We start from the raw sequence: 18,473 nt of genomic DNA on the forward strand, positions 1-18,473 counted from the left end.
GAACCTGATTCTATGAGTTATGATCGTGCAGTCAGGAAACTGACGTGTACCATATGACCTCCAAATCAAAACAACACATTAGGAATATCAACAGCATTGCAAGCTCCAAGCATGCAAAACTCATGAGTCAGGCTTCAAAAAGTATCAGGAGATTATCTTAAAATTCATAGGAATTTTGTGAATAATAAATTTGGGGATCTTTTTATTTGTCCTCTGATTTCTAAGTCTTTACAAAAAGAAAAGGAGTACTTGTGGCACCTTAGAGAATTTGTTAGTCTCTAAGGTGCCACAAGTACTCCTTTTCTTTTTGCGAATACAGACTAACACAGCTGCTACTCTGAAACAAGTCTTTACAGTGAATTTGGGTCACAGTTTCATGCTTTTCCCTGTAGCCATGAAAACTAGCAACTTACATGAAAGCTGAGATTCTCATGTAATCACAGGACTCCAGAATCTGGTTATTTAGATCAACATCAAATATCATGAGACTTGTGATATAAAAAAAAAGTCACAACTTTTGTACCAACACCAACACCAAACTGGTCTCCTGCAAGCTGCAGAACAAGAATTATTTGCAGATATTATTCAGCCAATCATTTTGAATACAAAATAAATTTGAGAAAACCTATGATGCATTCATGGACAATTCACAAACAGACACAAGGAAAAGTTAATCAAATAAAGTTATCCATAGGAACTATCCACTCTGCTCTATAGTAAGCGGTTCCTTCTGTAACCCTGGTGGGAGGGTTTTTGTTGTTGTTGTTTTTTTTATAATTGTGCCTTTACTGGTCAACAGGAAAACAATGTTTTAAAACTGAAAAAATCAGGAGAAAACATGTCTGGTAAACACAGTCTCTCTTTGGGAAATGTCTCTGTTGTAATTATACTTCCCAGGCTGGGTTTAAATTGGTTTACATAAGCATATGCTCACAATGTTTATGTTAGACCACTGAAGATTTGTGGTTGGCCTACAAATGCAAACAAAACAATGGCTGCATACTTTGGAAAAAATGTTCATGATAGAAGATGATGAAAATATGCATAATAGTAGATGACATTTCTCATTCCTGAATCCTCTTGTACACAACTTAGGAACTGGCCATGCATAAAAGAGGCTTGCAGTTGTAATGGAGAGATTTTCTGGCTACACTACAAATCTGAACCTTCAAGACATTAGGCTTCTGTTTCTCCCCGAACACCACAAATCTGTATAAACCATCTAACCAAACAGAACTGCCACCAGCCGAGCAGATATGTGACACTGAGAGAGAGGGACTGACAGTGATGAAACAATGACAGTGCTACCCAGCCTGATCCACATGTCACTTCCTGATTTGGTTCATGTGGCAGCTCAAGAGCCTCACTGCAAGATTTTGCCCTATTTTCATCTAAACCCCACTGCAGCTGAGGGTAATACCAGCTAATTTCAATCAATATTACCTTATTTATCTAACCTGCTCCTTTGGGTTTAATCAAACATTAGCATTTACAGACATGTGAGGGTGTCTCCAGGTATTTTTGGCTAACCAGGATTCTAGTGTATCACCTTACTGTCCTGAATAACAAAGAAGGGAGCTACCTGATTTGCAACGCACAAGAGGAGTCCAGGGTCAAATTCTTCAGCCAACTGTGAACTAATTCATCCATCTTTATTTTATGCAGAAAAGCTCAGCTTGGGTTGAGCACATGGTTAATGTTCCTGCTTTGTTACCAATTTTCTGTGTTAAATTAAAACACAAGGTCAGTTTTTTTTTAATCAAGGTCGGACACTGCCTTAGTCAGGAATAGAAACACAGCCTGCTCCTTTGTTTCCAAGTTTGCTCTAGCTACGAGAAAGCATCAGCTCCTCGGGCAATGGAGAAGTGGAGCATGTATGGGGGTCTTCTGGCTTTACAGTGAAACCCATGGCGGCATGTCAAGACACAAGAGAATTCCTGAGATGTGTGAAGAGCTGGTTCGTAATGCCAGTTCATGTTCCTTTTTCATTTGTGTCCCGATTCTGTGAGCCCTGCTTGCAGACATCAAGTGAAAGTGACAGATTTTTCTGTCTTAACAACAATGCTTATTTCTGATCCTCTGTGTTTGAGGGTAAAGTAAGTGATTAGTTGGAAAAAAAAAAAAAAACCCTCACCATGAAGTACTGAATGTCTCAAGCTTTGGAAATACAATCAGGACTTGCATTTTATTTATATTGTTAAACATGCAATCTTAAAATGTTAAGCCCATTATGATGGTGTCCTCTCTCCCCTCCCCGACATTCTTCAGCTCATCTTGCTTTGCAGTGGGAAGGCAGGCAGGCTTTTGGAATTGGTTCTGGGCTTGTTATACAAAAAAAATCCACCCCAACATTTAAATAAATATTAAAGTCCTGATCCAAAATCCATTGACGTCAATGAAAGACTCTGATTCAGGCCCCAGATGCTTCATTTTTATTTACCACTCTCCAGGAACGAAGCCAGAGAATTTGTTCCCCCCCACATGCATGTTTTAAATTTAGCAGCCTTCAAACACATGTCTCAAAGACACATCAAAACTACCGGATTTTGATCCCCAACTTCACATCTGTCCCAAATCCCCTCTTCATCTAAAATCCTCACCTCAACACCCACTGGCTCTCAATATCCTGAAAGTGAGAGAACACTCTCTGTTCTTAGAGTAACAGCCGTGTTAGTCTGTATTCGCAAAAAGAAAAGGAGTACTTGTGGCACCTTAGAGACTAACTCAAATAAATTGGTTAGTCTCTAAGGTGCCACAAGTTCTCCTTTTCTTTTTGTCTGTTCTTAGTAAACATACACAGCAAGACTCTGCTTTGCAAACAAACTCCCATCTCATAATTAGTGGTAAGTGAATTAACCTTTTAAATCTTATAAAGCTGTCTGCCAGAACGCTTGAGGACCTAGCTTTAAGACCTCACCTGCCCATGGTACTCTTGCTACCATACTAGCTGGTGTCGGAGGTACTGCTAAAAACTGGTGTGACAAAAAGTTAGAGGAGATCAAATACACTGAGCTGGGAGTAAAGTGCATAGGGCTTTCAGGTCTTGCAAGTAAGCTCTGGAAGTGATTCCTGTAATAAAGATTTTCACTAGCATTACCCTAGGTCTGGCTTGTTGTTTTTGCTAAGCCATGTCATTTATTGTTTTAATCAGCATAGCTCTGCAATGCAGAAACAAGTCATCCTTGCAAACATAAAAACGTTAACAGAAGAGGGGGAAATCTTGACATCAAAACCAGCTTTTTGGTCTGTTAAATGTGTGTAATCAGAGACTTCACTCAGGCCTGCTCTACACCTAAAACTTAGGTTGATCTAGCTACTTTCCTTAGGGGTGTGAAAAAAATTCATGCCCCTGAGAGATATAATTAAGCCAACGTAAGCCCAAGTGTAGACAGCACTAGGCTGACAGGAGAACTTTTCTGTCGACCTAGGTACTGCCTCTCGGAGAGGTGGATTTACTACAGCACCCCTTCGATCACTGTAGTAAGTGTCAATACTGCAGGAGTGGAGCTGCAGCAGTGCCTCTGTGCCGTTGTAGCGTGTCTAGTGTAGCCATACCTTCAGCTTAATAAAGTCACTGGGGTGTGTCTTCACTAGCAACGTTAAAGCGCTGCTGCGACAGCGCTTTCATGGGGCTGTGTAGTCGCGGCTCGCAGCACTGGGGCACTGTCTACCCTGCCACTTTACAACGCTGAAACTTGCAGTGCTCAGGGGTGTGTTTTTTCACACCCCTGAGTGAGAAAGTTGCAGTGCTGTAAAGTGGCAGTATAGACAAGGCCTAGAAATGACATGTCATGGGTGTTGTAATGATGCTCACTCTGTTTTAGGGCAACACCCTGATGGGCACGAATGGTGTCCCTAGCCTCTGTTTGCCAGAAGCTGGCAATGGGCGACAGGGGATGGATCATGTGATAATTCCCTGTTCTGTTCATTCCCTCTGGGGCACCTGGCATTGGCCACTGTCGGAAGACAGGATACTGGGCTAGATGGACCTTTGGTCTGACCCAGTAGGGCCGTTCTTATGTTCTTATGTACTGTTACTGTATAATGTCCCTTTAAACAAAAGCTCACTGTTGTTTTCTTTCTGATATTTACATATCAAATATTTGTAAACCTGTGAACACTTCCTAAATAAATAAATAGTTTTTTAAAAAGTCTTCCTTTAAAAGGTTGCAGTGTCCTTGTAAGGTGTGAGAGGTAAACACCTTGTCCCAATCGTTAGGCTGGCTGGGATCTGGAAGAAACACTTTTAAAGCTGGTGGGTGTGGCAGCTGCCTTCCATTCCGGCTAGAGGAGGAAACAATTAAATAAGCCTTTGTTTAGAGATAGCTGAAACAGCAGCAGCCACCACCCAAAACACAGGCCACATGAAAAGCCTCAGGAATCTGAGCTGGGAGGGGAGAGCGGGGGGGGGGGGGCTTCACTGTGGGCTTTTTAACCAGCATGTTGTCTAACTTGGCCCATTGGGTTCCCGGGGCAGTCACCACTGGAAGACTTGAACACAACTTCCTCTGCCAGCAGCGTAGGGGCTGAATTATTGCACCTGTCCCACTATGCTCAGCACAGCTCCTTGCAGCAAGTGTCTAATGTCTATGGTTTATAATGACTACAGTTTGGAATGACACCTCCTACTGCTTCCCACTGAGACTGGGAGCGGAGGTTGTGACATAGTGGCTAGCATTGTGTAGAGCAGGGACAATCCAAGTGGTAGTGGGAAACTTGAGCACCATGGATAGCAATTGTGACTAGAAATGTGGGGTGAAATCCTGTCGCCAGTGAAGTCAATGGGAGTTTTGCCACTTACTTAAATGAAGCCAGGATTTTACCCATGGTGTGTTACAGGCATGCTGGGTTAGTACACTAACTGGTTAGTGTAGACAATGCCTAGGTGTACTGCCTCCCATTCAGCGAGCGTGAGTCAAAGGAGTCTTTCCCACGTGAGCTCCAAGAAACGCTTTGAGGCTCACATATACCAAACAGCAGCAGCAGTGCTAGCAAGCAGTTTTAAATGAGAGGTTGAGATAGTGGCCATTCTCTTCTGTTTTAAGGAAACCAAACAATTCACCTTACCCCATTAGTTCAGCGACACTCACAAGAAGGTAATCTAGGTTATTGATTCAGGCTGGGTGGATTTTATTTCCATATTTTATTAAATTAAGACTCCTGAAAATATAAAGAAAAAAGCACCAATCACCCTGAGCATTCAGCACACAAGTGAGCGTAAAAAGCTCTTGCCTAAAGAGAACTCATGAATCTGCAGGTGCAATGCAGAATCTGAAGAGTGGCACATTGGATAGAAAAAACAGATTTATTTAATTGCATATGTAAAATGAAACCTGTATTGGGGTACTCTGAACAAATGAAGGATTAGCATAAATCTGTGTACATTTAAATGGGAAATGTGATATTATATTATAGCCAGGGAAAAAAGAAGGAGCCTGGAGACAAGACAGACAGAAGAGCATAGCAAAGAAGAGGCTAACTGAAGGACCTGTCATTGCTGACTCAACCCTGAGTGATGCCCACAATATCAGGAAGATCTATCAGCAACCCTAGTATTCCTGAACCCTAGTATTCCTGGACTCCGACCAATGGTACATAGAAACAGTACTAGTTCTTCAGGCTGCCCCGCCCTTTATGATGAGGTTCTGTAATTGGCCAGAGTTTGTGGCTGCTGCCTTCCTCCCATTGACTCGTGCATGCTCAAACCTGCCAAGCCACTTGGGCCAATCACAGTCATGGGAGTGAGGCTTGGAGCAGCACAGACTCCACTGTGGCATAAAGTGTGCGTAACTGAATGGGAGGAGGTAGGTCCAGGCTGGCAGAGCGAAGGATTGTTGTCACAACTCTTGCAATAATATAGGTATCTGGGCAGAGGATCTGAGACCAGAATACCAACAATCACCACTTGGCAGTGCATATCCTTTGATTTATCAGTTAGCAGCCACAGATCAGTCACAAGGTTACAGTTCAGTAATGGGAACCCCACATCCTCTGTGGTTTTGGAACTAAATACCCTGTTATGATATCACTGATCAAGCTCCATATCTTGAATTCTGCTCATTAAAAAAAAACCTCTCTCTTGTTAAAATAGATATCACAGAGTACAGTGTGTGATCATATTTAAGCATGCATGGGGATATTATTTGTATGATAAAAGGTTATAGTCACTCACTTCATAAACAAAGGCCCAGATTAATTCCTGGTGCAGCTGTACTGAAATCAGTAGAGTTACCCCAAGGATAAGCATGTCTCTGACTTTTAGGCCCTATTCAACTTATACCTTTTAAACCAGATTTTGCAACTGGTTAGTGACAGGATTGCCTTAGAAAGTTGCACATTAAATGGCTCAGCTTTTCTGTCATCACCACAACCCTGCTTGTGCATCTGCTGTTTGCACAAGTTCATCCTGGGAAATTTGGACAGCTACTGCACAGCTACTCCACACTGTCTCAGCAAGGAATAGGCCACTACAGAGCAACATCAGCAAGCTGTGACACAATACACCATGGGATGCCCTACCGCAGAGACGGCTGGAAGGAAAGAGGACCAGCCAAACTGGTTGCACAAAGATGGCAAGGATGCTTCACTGCAAGAACCTGTAACTGGTTCAGCACCTGTGGGAATCAGCCACCTGACACTATGCCTCTGGCAGGGGGGGATACAGGGCTGTGGTTATTAACAGAGCCTTAACCATATTGTGAATTGATAGGAAACATGGTTAAAACCTGCCGTATCTGGTTACAACCTTGGCTAGAAGTTGTAGCGTGGACACGGCCTTCCACTGTATCATTTTTTGCACAGTTGTACACAGTAGGGAGTATATAAAGTCTGCTGCAGTTTCCACGGTAAACATCTGATGAAGTGAGCTGTAGCTCACGAAAGCTCATGCTCAAATAAATTGGTTAGTCTCTAAGGTGCCACAAGTACTCCTTTTCTTTTTGCGAATACAGACTAACACGGCTGTTCCTCTGAAACAGTAGGGAAAAAGGCACAAAATCAAACCAGAGTTAAAATAACAGATACACGGCTAAAAACAGAGAAAAGACAGACAAATCAGTTATAGCCGATATTCCATCCTTAACTCATCCTGCCATCCCTCTGAGCTGCAGTGCTAGAGACTAGGCAACATCACCCACTGTTTTAAGATGCCCTAAGAGAAATTGCCCCATGATGTAAACTTCATTTCCTCCATAAACAGCTAACAATTCCTTTTCAGGCTCCTTGTGTGCTTTTTCAGTCAGTTCCTTACTATTATTGTCAGCCCTGGGTTTGTATTTAAGGGGACGCTGTCAGGCCAGCATAACCCCCAGTGCGGAGTTTGTAAGACAAGATTCCATAAGGCTAAACTCCAACAGAAATGTCCCCAGGATTGGTTTCCCGGGTGGGCGCAGAAAGCCTGTTTCTAAAGGGGTGACATTTCCCACCGCCTCTGGCAGCAAGCTGCGCCCCGCGCTACAATGCAGGGAAAGGAGAAAGTGAAGCGGCTCCGAACTGACGCTAAACCAGAGTGAAGCCGATCGGCGCCGGCTCCATCCTGCCCGCTTGTGGCGGGGGAGGATGCGGGATGCCGGGCGGGCCAGGTCCCGACGAGCCCGTGCGTGGCGGGGACCCGCGAGGGGGAAGCAGATGCTATTGCCAGGTCTCTGCATGTGCCCTCTGGGGCGGGCTCAGTGAAGCACAAGGGGGCCGACTGGGGAAATGGCCAGACCAGGGGTGTGGGGCCGGGCTGCTGGGCAGGGCCCTGTGCCCCCGCCCCGGCCCGCGGTCACGGCAGGCCCCGAGGGAGGGGAGGGGGGACCAGAGGCAGGAGCCAGCTCCCCCCCCCCCAGCAGCACCGCCCCCGCCCGTCACGTGAGGGAACTTGGGGCCAATGGGCGCGAGGCGCCGCGGGCAGCCGGGGGAATCTCGTTCAAAACGCGGCCGCCTGGCACCGGGGTGCGCGGCGCTGGCTCGGGGCCTCCGCCACCCTGCCGAGCCGAGCCGAGCCGGGCCGGGCCGAGCCGAGCCGAGCCGAGCCGCGCCGAGCCAAGGGGGCGGCAGCGGGCGATGCGCGCGGGAAGATGCCGGTGAAGAACAGGTACAACCTGGTGGACGATGGCTGCGACTCGCGGGTCCCCCTGCACAACGAGGACGCCTTCCAGCACGGCATCCACTTCCAGGCCAAGGTGAGCCGCTCAGGCCGGCGCCTGCTGGGGAGCGGAGGGGGCTCCCCCGGCTGGGGGGGGCGGGGGACGGGACACCCCCCCCAGGGCCCCGGACAGTGCAGGGCAGCCGGGCCCCCTGCCCCGCCCGGGGACGGGGACGCTGCGGCCGGTGTCCGGGGCGCGTGTCACGGGGGCACGTCCAGCGCCAGCTAATCCCCTCGGGGCACAGGGGGGCCCCGGCGCCTGGCGGCGGCTGCCCGCGCACCGGGGCCGGCTGCCCGCGGGCGGAGGACCGCGCGGCCCGGTGACAAAGCCGCGCAGCCCCGGCCGAGCAGGGCTTCCGTGCCTGCGGCAGAATCGTGCCAGGGGCGGGCCGCCCGCCCTGGCTGCTCCCGGGGTCGGGTCCCGCCGGGGCGGCTTTGCGCAGCAGTCCGGCCGGAGCGTGGGGAACTTTGTGCTCCGAGAGGCGCCGGCGGGGGAGGGAGTTCTGGGGCCAGGGCAGGGTTCGGGTCCCAGGCACCGGCCCTTCCTAGGCTGGTCTGCACAGGGTCACTGCCCAGCAGCCCTGGCCTGGGGCGGTACCATCCTGCCGCGGTCGCTGCGCTGGCAGTCTGGGGGGGCCTCCCTCTCTGCCGGGACAGGTGCCTTTATTCCCCTATCAGCTCTCAGGGGAATAAAGGCACTTGTCCCGGCAATCAGCTCCTGCGGCGTTAGCGGAGCATAGTTCTGCTGGTCAATTTCCCCCAGCCCATAGCGGCGTAGAGTTTGGGTTCCCTAAGAGCAGTCAACCTAAGTCAGACCAATGGTCCACCTCGGCCAGTCTCCTGCCTCCCAAGGACCAATGTCAGATGTTTCAAAGGGAATGAGCAGAACAGGGCAATTATCAAGGGAGCCATCCCCTGTCCTCCAGTCTCAGCTTCTGGCAGTCAGAGGCTTAGGACACCCGGAGCATGGGGTTGGATCCCTGACCATCTTGGCTACTAGCCCTTGATGGATTTATCCTCCATGAACATATTTAATTCCTTTTTGAACCCAGTTCTAGTTTTGGCCTTCACAACATCCCCTGGCAACAAGTTCCACAGGTTGACTGGGTGTTGTGTGAGGAAATGTGTTGACTGGATGTTGTGTGTGGGGGAAGGATAGCTCAGTGGTTTGAGCATTGGCCTGCTAAACCCAGGGTTGTGAGTTCAATCCTTGAGGGGGCCATTTAGGGATCTGGGGCAAACACTGGGGACTGGTCCTGCTTTGAGCAGGGGGTTGGACTAGATGACCTCCTGAGGTCCCTTCCAACTCTGATATTCTATGATTCTATGAAATACTTCCTTTTGTTTGTTTTAAACCTGCTGCCTGTTAATTTCATTGGGTAACCACTGATTATTGTGTTATGAGAAGGAGTAAATAACACTTCCCTGTTCACTTTCTCCCCACCATTTGTGATTTTTACAAACCTCTTTCGTATCTCTCCTCAGTCATCTTTTCCCCAAGCTGAACGGTCCCAGTCTTTTTAATCTCTCCTCATACGGAAGCTGTTCCAGACTGGTCATAATTTTTGCTGGCCTTCTCTGTACCTTTTCCAATTCCAATGTATCTTCTTTGAGACGGGACAACCAGAACTGCACACAGTATTTAAGGTGTGGGTGTAGCATGGATTTATGCAGTGGCATTATGATATTTTTTGTCATTTTGTAGACTGTTCCTTGTTCACCATGAGTAGTTGCATCCTCTGCTTTGTTGCCAGATTATCAATATAATGCTGTTTGTCCGCTCTCCCAAGGCGTTTGACCTCCCCATGTGCCTTGCTATGCTGCTTGTGGCATTTGTCCTTTACCTTCTGGGATTTTGCGTCTAAAACTTTTTTCTTCAGGGCTCGTCTGGTTTCTATGGCATTCCATGTGCTGGGTGTAATCCACTCCTTCCTTCTCTTCTGCCTGTAGCCTAGACAGGCTTCACTGCTCTGTTTATAAATTGCTGTTACTTTGTCCCACTTCTTGTTGATCTCCCCATTTGCATTCCCCTTCTCTTCATCAAGGTCTGCAAGTGTTTGAAACCTGTTCTTTAACTGCAGAACGAAGGCTTTCTGCACTTCTATCTGTGCCAAGCGAAGTATTGTGTAAGATCATAGTCCAGTGTATATCAGAGGCCGTTGATGGTGTTCTCAGAAAAGAGCAAGTGTGGCTGCACAGACTACATCTTCATTCTACGAAACATAATAGAACAGTGCTTAGAATGGCAACGGCAACTCTACATAAATTTCATAGACGTTGAGAAGGCTTTTGATAGCTTTCACAGGACCAGCCTATGGAGCATTCTGCAGGCATATGGAATTCCTTTCCCTATAATCAATGTCATCAAAAGCTTCTACTTCAACTTTACATGCAGTGTTGATCACAGTGAGCTCAGTGTTGAAATCAAAACAGGAGTACATCCGGGGTGTGTCATGTCTGCAATCCTCTTCAACATTGCTATCGACTGGGTAATGCGGCGTACAACAGAAGACATGCCAAGAGGCATTAAATGGACACTCGTCTCATCCCTTGAAGACCTGGACTTCGCAGATGATGTCGCTCTCCTATCACATACCCAACACCATATACAAGAAAAAACAACTCTACTCAACGCATTCAGCCAGCAAATTGGACTGAACATCAACCACAATAAGACAGAGATCATGATCTTTAATATTGCCTCACCATCCCCAGTGCAGATAGAGGGTTATTTTCTCACCAATGTAGAACCATTCACATACTTGGGCAGCACCATCAGTCAGGACATCCAGAACAAAATCAGTAAAGCCAGGAACACCTTCAGGAGCTTAAATACAGTCTGGAAATCATCAAAACACAACACCAAAACCAAACTCAAGATTTATCAGAGCTGTGTCCTTTCAACACTACTTTATAGTGCAGAATGCTGGGGAATGAGAAAGTCTGACGTGTCCAAACTGTCTTCATTCCATACAGCCTGCCTCAGAAAAATCCTCCGTATCTTTTGGCCCAGAACAATCTCAAACCAAGATCTATTGACAGTGCAGCCAAGAGGATCTGAGCACCATCATTACCAGGAGGCGTTGGAGATGATCAGCCATGTGCTTCAGATAGAAACTGATTCCATCACCAGAGTAACAATAAGATGGACACCTGAAGGTAAGTGAAAATGAGGCTGCCCGAAAACAACGTGGAGAAGAGCTGTGGAAGCTGAGCTGTAAAACCTGGGGCACAGTGGGGAATCATTGAAAGACTTGCCAGAAACAGACAGGAGTGGAAGAGCGTCATCACTGCCCTAAACGCCAGGAGGGGTAATAGGAACATGATGATGATGATGATGATGATATTTACTGTCTTATTGTAATCAGATAATGGGCAGGCTCCCATTGAAGTCACTTAACACATGGTGTGCTGAAAAGAATGGACTTGATCAGACAGGGCTTGGTTGGGAAGAGGAAGAGAAGCTGTCACTGACATGGCTGCTGGTACCCAAGAGCAGGTGTGAGGCATCTACTGCCCTGTAGCCCAAGGAGACATGTGGTAAAACACGTAACATGGAAGTGCAGAGTGGAGCCAGGTACGAACTGGACAGCCAGGGAGTGAGTTGCAGGAGGCCCAAGGCTGAGGAGATGTCCGTGCACTGTGGTTTTCAGCCCCCTTGTCTGTTAAAACATTGAGGCCAAAGCTTTCAGAAGTGTTCACTGACTTAGGTGCCTTGGATGTTGGGTGCCTAGCTTCAGGACCTTGCTGTCCTAGAGGTGCTGGGACATGGCTGCCTTCCAACCCTGGACTTTCGGGTGGCCTTGCACTCTTACTGTCAGGCCCACGATCAATAGACACTTCAGCATTTTTGGCCACCTGGCTTTAATTTGGAGCTGCAGGTGGGTGCTGGTACTAAAGGGCCATAACTGGAGTTCTAATGCCCTTACCAGGCTACTAAAGTCACGTGTGTTAGTGTTGGTGTCACGGGTAATAAACCATGAACAAGGCCTAAAAGGCTTTCTGACTCTCTATCTTTCTTTAGTGTTCTGAACCTGCTGTTCCCACGCTAGTTTCAGCCCCATTCAGAATATGTTTCTCTCTGCAAGTGGGCTTTAAAAAAAAAAAAAAAAAAAAAAAGCAAAGGAACTTCAAAACATGCCAACAAAACTTATAGTGCTTTTGAGCAGAGGAAGTGTGGAGGGGAAAATAGCAAAAGGTCACAGAGGCTGAGCGGTTATGCTCAGATTAAACTGGTTTGCACTACATTTTTTTTGGGTAGCTGTTTTTGGAAGCCTAGCTTGGAAACTTTCCTGTGTAGTTTGCTTGGGAACTGATCTGGAAAGGCTCCTGTTGACTGCACTGGACTTTGCATCACGTCCTTAATACTTTTCTGTCTATGGCAGATGCCAGAGGGTGCTGGGTGATGATGGTGGCCTGTGCTGTACAGGAGGTCAGCCTAGATTATTTAATGGTCCCTTCTGGCCTTGATCTCTAATACTAGGATTCTTATAGTATTTGTATCATGAGCATTTGTACTCAGAGGCTCCACTTGGACTGGGGAATTGTTCAGACACACAGGGGTAAACTGACCCTGCCACAAGGAGCTTAATAGTTAGAAAAAATACTTCCCTGGAAACCAACATAGCAATGGCCATTGTGCTAAATTCCATGTTAGCGTATTAGCCCTTTTGACCCACTGTGCTGCAGGAAAAGCTATAGAAGGCCAAGTGTTAATGTAAATAGAAGTAATCTTGAGGCTGGATCTGAAGAACTGCTGGTATCACTGTCCGGGACTTCATATTGATCATGAAAAATGTCCAGGCATGACTACATCTGCCTTTCAGTAAATGACTTCATTGTAACTGGCTTTCTGTAGTCAGTGCAGGGGGAATGAGTTTATAATTTAGCTGACAAAATGAATTGCATTTTGCAGGAATATTTCTAGCTTGTTTGCAGGTGGCCTGACAGATTAGAAATGGAATTCATTTCTCCCCTCCCCTGAGCTGTAAGGAAAGGGAACGCATTCAAACAAAGCTTTAAGAACGCTGATCTTGTGCAGCTCAGTTTTCCTGCTGAAGGAGCTGTAGATTTAAAGAGGATGTGGGAGAGAGATCTGTAAATTCTCAACTGTGTGTATAAAAATCTAGCTTTGCTGAACAGGGAGATACAGTATTTTGAATGCTTAAAACATAACAGCTGATCTACTAGATACCACCTTGACCAGGCGAAAAGCTGTTACATTCAGGAACTTCTAAAAGTTACTATGAAATGAATTTACACTTACTAATGGGTAGGATAGCCACCTGCAGTCAGCCAGCTTTAGGACTACCATGCTATAGAGAGAGTGGATAGCTCTATAAAGTATTCAGCTACTTGCCCAACTCTCCTCTTCAAGTTGTAATGGGCTGGCTTCTCTTCCACCCTCACAGATGAAGTTTGCATTACCATAGTAACATGCTTACTTAGTGCTACTATAGGGTCTGTCTCTTCCAGTTAGTAGTGTCTCACTGCAGGTACATCAGTCTGGCTGTGTCTCTTAAAATGACCAGTGTATTAATTATCTAGCTTGCTTCGTGCAAGACTTTTGTTTATTGGTAGTGTTTCTCATCTCTAATTCTTTCCAGGTTGTAAGTACCAAGCCACATTGCATTATATGAATGAGTTTATATTTCAGATCTTTAGGGATGAACTCCCAATGCACACACAAGAACGTTATGCTGCAGGTGAGCAGCCTTACGCTTGGGTGGAGCCCCCAGTGAACTCAATGGGGCTCTCCATAGGCAAACACAGAATCATAGAAGATTAGGCTTGGAAGAGACCTCAGGAGATCATCTGGTCCAACCCCTTGCTCAAAGCAGCACCACCCCAACTAACTCATCCCAGCCAGGGCTTTGTCAAGATGGACCTTAAAAACCTCTAAGGATGGAGATTCCACATGGATCAGCTTGCAGGATTGGGACCCCAATACAAGGTCTGAGAGGAAAGCCAATAGAAGTGTTCTTAGCCACTGGCTCTCTCCCCCTTGCCTACTGATAACAAGATTGCAAAATGCCAGCCTACTGCATTAAATAGAATTTTTTCATGTGACTCACTATAGATCATGGCCCTTTGTGAATGGGGAAAACCAAACAGATCCCATTTTGTGATGTTAATGTACCTTTGACACTATAGAAAGGGGGAGGAAAAGCTAGTCCTTTCCTTCCCAATGTACCCCAAGTACTCATGCTCTGGGGCCTGGATCTCTCTTGTGACTCACCGAGGGGTTGCTGTAAGTAGTTACAAAATGGCATGTCTGTAGAAGCTGTGGAGACATTTACAGATGGTGCAGGGAAATGAGATGAACTTTCAAGATGCTTGCAGTGCTTATTTCTAGGCAGCTGAAAGAGCAGTAAATACTGAGCTAAGACGGCCAGTCTGTGTGGAGAGCTCTTCATTGAATACAAGCTTGCAAAATAAAACTCTACAAGCTGTTGGGTCTTGCCAGCTTCAGCTCTTGCATCAGTGCTTTCAAAAACCCATAAAGATGTCAACATGTCCAGTCAGAGCCATGGGCTGGTCTTTAGGAAGAGCAGGAGCTGCCTGCCAAGCTTCCATGGGGCTTCCCTGACTTGCTGACCACAAAACTTCCTCTAGACTCACAAGCCAAACCCTCTTATGCATGGAGGCTGAGCTTTGTCAGCTCCAGCACCCCTGATTAACCTGGGGGAGGAAGGCAGGCTACCTGCCATGGCTGTGTATGAGGGGAGAGGGCTGCATGCTGCACCTATGAGACAATGCTAATGCCGACATATTGGACTGGGTTTTGGAATCGGACTCCCTCGCTCCAGCTGTCTGACTTCCACAGCATATGGCCTGAGGACAGCAACCCGCATTCCCCGGTACTGACAGGATGCTGATCACCCACTCGGTTCTGCTTCTGTTTACTGGCTGACTCGGGCTATTCTCTCTTCGCTCCCCCTTCCAGTCAGTTATGCTGCAGATGAGCCAGAGGCCCTGTGGAGAGTTCACTACTCTTTGCATCACACGAAAGAAGTGCTCTGCCTGTGGGAGGTTTGGGGGTTCCCCCATGGCTTGGGGCAGAAGGGCAGCCTGGATCTCAAGCTTTGTACTGGCTTGCTTTGGTTGGTGGCGGTGTGGGCATGTTCATCCCGCCCCATGTGCCATCCCGAGTGCCCCCGTCCTGCAGCAGAGTCCTCCCAGCAGAACAGTTTCTTCCTGTCACTGTTCAGATCACTGTGTCCCTTGGCTGGCTTGGCACACAAGCGTGGGCAGGCTGGGGCTGAGCATACGGTAGCCGTGCTGCCACCACAGGGCAAATGTCTGTGGGAGGGTTGGCTCCTGCTGTATCAGGTAGGCGGTCAAGCTACATTTTTGTCCAGAGCAAGCGTATGACCAATGTATACGGTCCTGATGCCATCCAAACCCACGGGCAGGACTAGAGGTAGCCAGGATACAGAAGGCTGTATTTGTTAATTGGTTGTGGGCAGGTTTCCAGGCTGGACCTGGAACTTGCCATCTGCCTTGAGCTTGAGCAGCCCTTATTCAGCAGGCAGAGGTGCTAACGCTGCAAACCTAAGTTTTGCATGTCCTGTTACAGGATGCTGGGCAACTTGCTGTTTCCGGTGGAAATGTAGGGCTGCAGCTCCCATTAGCTCCTACTTATTGACAGGCTGGGCCAGCACAGAATACCAATTCTGGCACGTTTTCCAGGATCAGCTAGAGAATTCTGCTAGGCCAAGCAAGCAAAAAGGCAACTGATGTCCAGAGAGGCGCAGAGAAAACAACAAAGGGTTTTGACCAGGGATGCAGACACATTGCTCCTCATCAAAGCCAGTGGCCACAGAGCCATGCACTAGCCTCAGTCCTTGGGGGTGCCTGGCATTCTGAGGTTTTCAAGAAGCTTTTCTTGGTGAGGGGAAGGAAGAAGATAGGAACCAAAATGTAGCAATCAGCTTGTCTGAGATGCAATATATGTAATGATTTGGCTAGCAGCTGTCCCCCTGGTTGTGGTTGCCAGCAGTAATCTCCTTTCTCCAGTGCAGAGTATTACGGTCTCTAGTGGAGTCCAGCAAACTGGACTGGGCTTCCAGGAAGGGGCTAGCTTTTAGTGGGGTAATGTGAATTTAATGTCTAATGGATCTAAGGGCATTTCCAGAACTGGAAGAGCTCAAGGGCTTAAACCTGACATTAAGGATCCATTGATACCTGCGAGGGATCCTCCTTGTAGGTGCTGACAGGAGTTAGAGGTGTCTAACTACCCAGCCACTTATGGGCTAATTATCAGTCAAAGATGCTGTTCATTTTGAAGACGTCGTGACTCCTTCACTGCAATTTGTTTTAAGACCATCCCACCACTGTTCTGTCTTCCAGTACATCGGTAGTCTGGATGTGCCGAGACCCAACAGCCGTGTGGAGATCGTGGCAGCCATGAGAAGGATTCGGGTGAGTCTGACTGGGAGCCCTAGTACCACTGCTCATGGCAGGTTACCGTGAATGGAAGTATGCAGGTGTAGTTGCTCTGTGCTGCTCTTCCCCAGACCCCTCTGCTTTTAACAGCTGGAATTTGAGCAGCTTGACTGCTTTTCTTGTCTAGCTTTGGAGCCACGCTCTTGAGACATACCAGGACTAGATCCAGCACCCTGTCCTCCCAAACTCTCCTCTCCAAAGCAGGGAGAGAAAACCAGCTCCACCTCCACTGAGTTATGTAAGGTTTCTGTTTTCCTCTCTGAACCTCACACACTTCACATTTCCCTTTTGCAAATTCTTATTTTAACAAAGACTTGGCGAGATTCCACTTTTCTCCTCTACCTTCTTATTCATCAGAAGGGCTTGTGAATGGGCACTAGAATTAACCAACAAAGTTATTAGAATTTCTGTCTCAAACCAGTTTTGAAGTTTCTCAAGTGCAGGTTTATTTTCTCAAAGCCTCCATCCAAGAGGTAGCACTGATGGCTGCTCTGACAGTCTCCGTGTTTGTTATATTCTTACCCATCTGAAATACTAGGGTGTTTTTTAATTAATTCAGAGACTGTTCAGAAATGTTGCAAACTTCAACTGAAGTAGGTTTGGAATTGTGCATTTGAAGCCTTCAAAGGGGATTATCCTGGTTTTCTTTTGGAGTTTAAAAATCTAATGTCATTTAAAATGGCTTTAAAAAAAAACAAAAAAAAAAAACGCTTTGCCTGTAACCAGCTGGAGAGTTGATTTATTCATCTCCAGCCAAGTGCAGAAATGAGATTCCCTGCCTCCTGCCTGCCCAGAGACTATTAACATAGCTCCTGCTCATAAAGGACACAGTGCAGTGGCAATCTAAATTGCCAGATTATTTATCTTAAAAGTAGAGCTTAATAGCAAAGAGGCAACGGATGGGGGCCAGTGGGGCAGCTCAGATGCTGCAGTGAATAGCAGTATATCTTGGGCTGCATCTTATATTTGGCCTGTCAGATTTAAAATAGCACTGCAAAAGAGCTTCATTTCTGATCCTTCAGTGGCTATTTTAAAAAAATAAAATAAAGGTGTTTAATTCCTGTTCCCAGCAACTGCGGACAGCCACTGATTGAGCACCTGCTATCGGCATGATGAATGGCTTGATATCGATCAGGGAATTCTGGCAGTGCAGCAACACGCTTGGGTGTCGGGAAGCACGTAACAATGCCCTTCTGCTCTCGTGGATGCAACTGATTAATCTGGTGACTGAGTTGCAGCTTTATCGCAATGTATTTTAAAGCAGCTATTCTGTTAAAGCAGCTGTAACCTCAGCCCATTGTTTGAAGGCAGGGCTTCCCCTTTTCACTTGTGTGTGCACTGTACAGCAGGACCTTATTCAGACACGTCCAAGCTGTGTGGAGCAGAGGATGCTGCTCTGCTGAAAAGTTAACTAGCTTGGACCTCTTACTAGAGGATAAGGAACAGGGTTTTTGAGAAGGATACTTGAGCACAGACAGCATAATAATAGGAACTCTGAAGAAAGGTAGTGGCTATTTAGTGCTAACTTGCGTACAGAGGCCTGGTCTACACCCGAATTCTTTCTCTCTCCTGTCAGTGTAGCTGTCCCTGTGGAAGAAACCATGGTACAGCCACAGGCCATTTGTGCCTATTACTCTTTAAACGGTGGTCTCCTGGAAAGCCGGCATCCTGTCAGTGCTGGCACCAGCATGCATGGCTCCCCTGCTGGGAGTAATATTGGGAAACTCTAAGATGTCTACCCTGCCCTTGGCAGGTTGCAATCTATGCAGACAGGGCATCTGGGATATTAAAGACTATTAAGGAAAAATTGGGTACATACAAAACTAGTGCTTGTGAGAGGCTCTGGAGTGACAAGACCAGAGACTGGCGTTGTCTAGCCATAAGACGGGGTATACAG

At 47.0% G+C, this 18,473-nt stretch overlaps 1 protein-coding gene and 1 long non-coding RNA gene across 3 annotated transcripts in view; one reads left to right on the forward strand and one right to left on the reverse strand.

The window, feature by feature from the left end:
• Nucleotides 1-520: 520 nt before the first annotated feature.
• LOC140899127 (uncharacterized) lies at nt 521-5,274 on the reverse strand. The gene is made up of 3 exons (XR_012155223.1): nt 5,068-5,274; nt 1,583-1,721; nt 521-554 (listed from the first exon to the last, which is right to left on the reverse strand). It is a non-coding gene; the product is annotated as an uncharacterized lncRNA (long non-coding RNA).
• Nucleotides 5,275-7,709: 2,435 nt separating this feature from the next.
• LOC140899126 (carboxyl-terminal PDZ ligand of neuronal nitric oxide synthase protein-like) overlaps nt 7,710-18,473 on the forward strand; it is a 61,063-nt gene continuing 50,299 nt past the window's right edge. Inside the window, exons 1-2 of one of the 2 annotated variants that reach the window (XM_073314012.1) lie at nt 7,711-8,165; nt 16,481-16,552. In XM_073314012.1, coding sequence (XP_073170113.1) covers nt 8,061-8,165; nt 16,481-16,552 — 177 coding nt within the window. In that variant the 5' untranslated portion in view covers nt 7,711-8,060. Of the gene's footprint in view, nt 8,166-16,480; nt 16,553-18,473 lie in introns of both variants that reach the window. The other variant, XM_073314013.1, reaches the window with a different exon arrangement.

The sequence above is a fragment of the Lepidochelys kempii genome, chromosome 16, assembly GCF_965140265.1.
Source record: "Lepidochelys kempii isolate rLepKem1 chromosome 16, rLepKem1.hap2, whole genome shotgun sequence".
Lineage (NCBI taxonomy): Eukaryota > Metazoa > Chordata > Testudines > Cheloniidae > Lepidochelys > Lepidochelys kempii.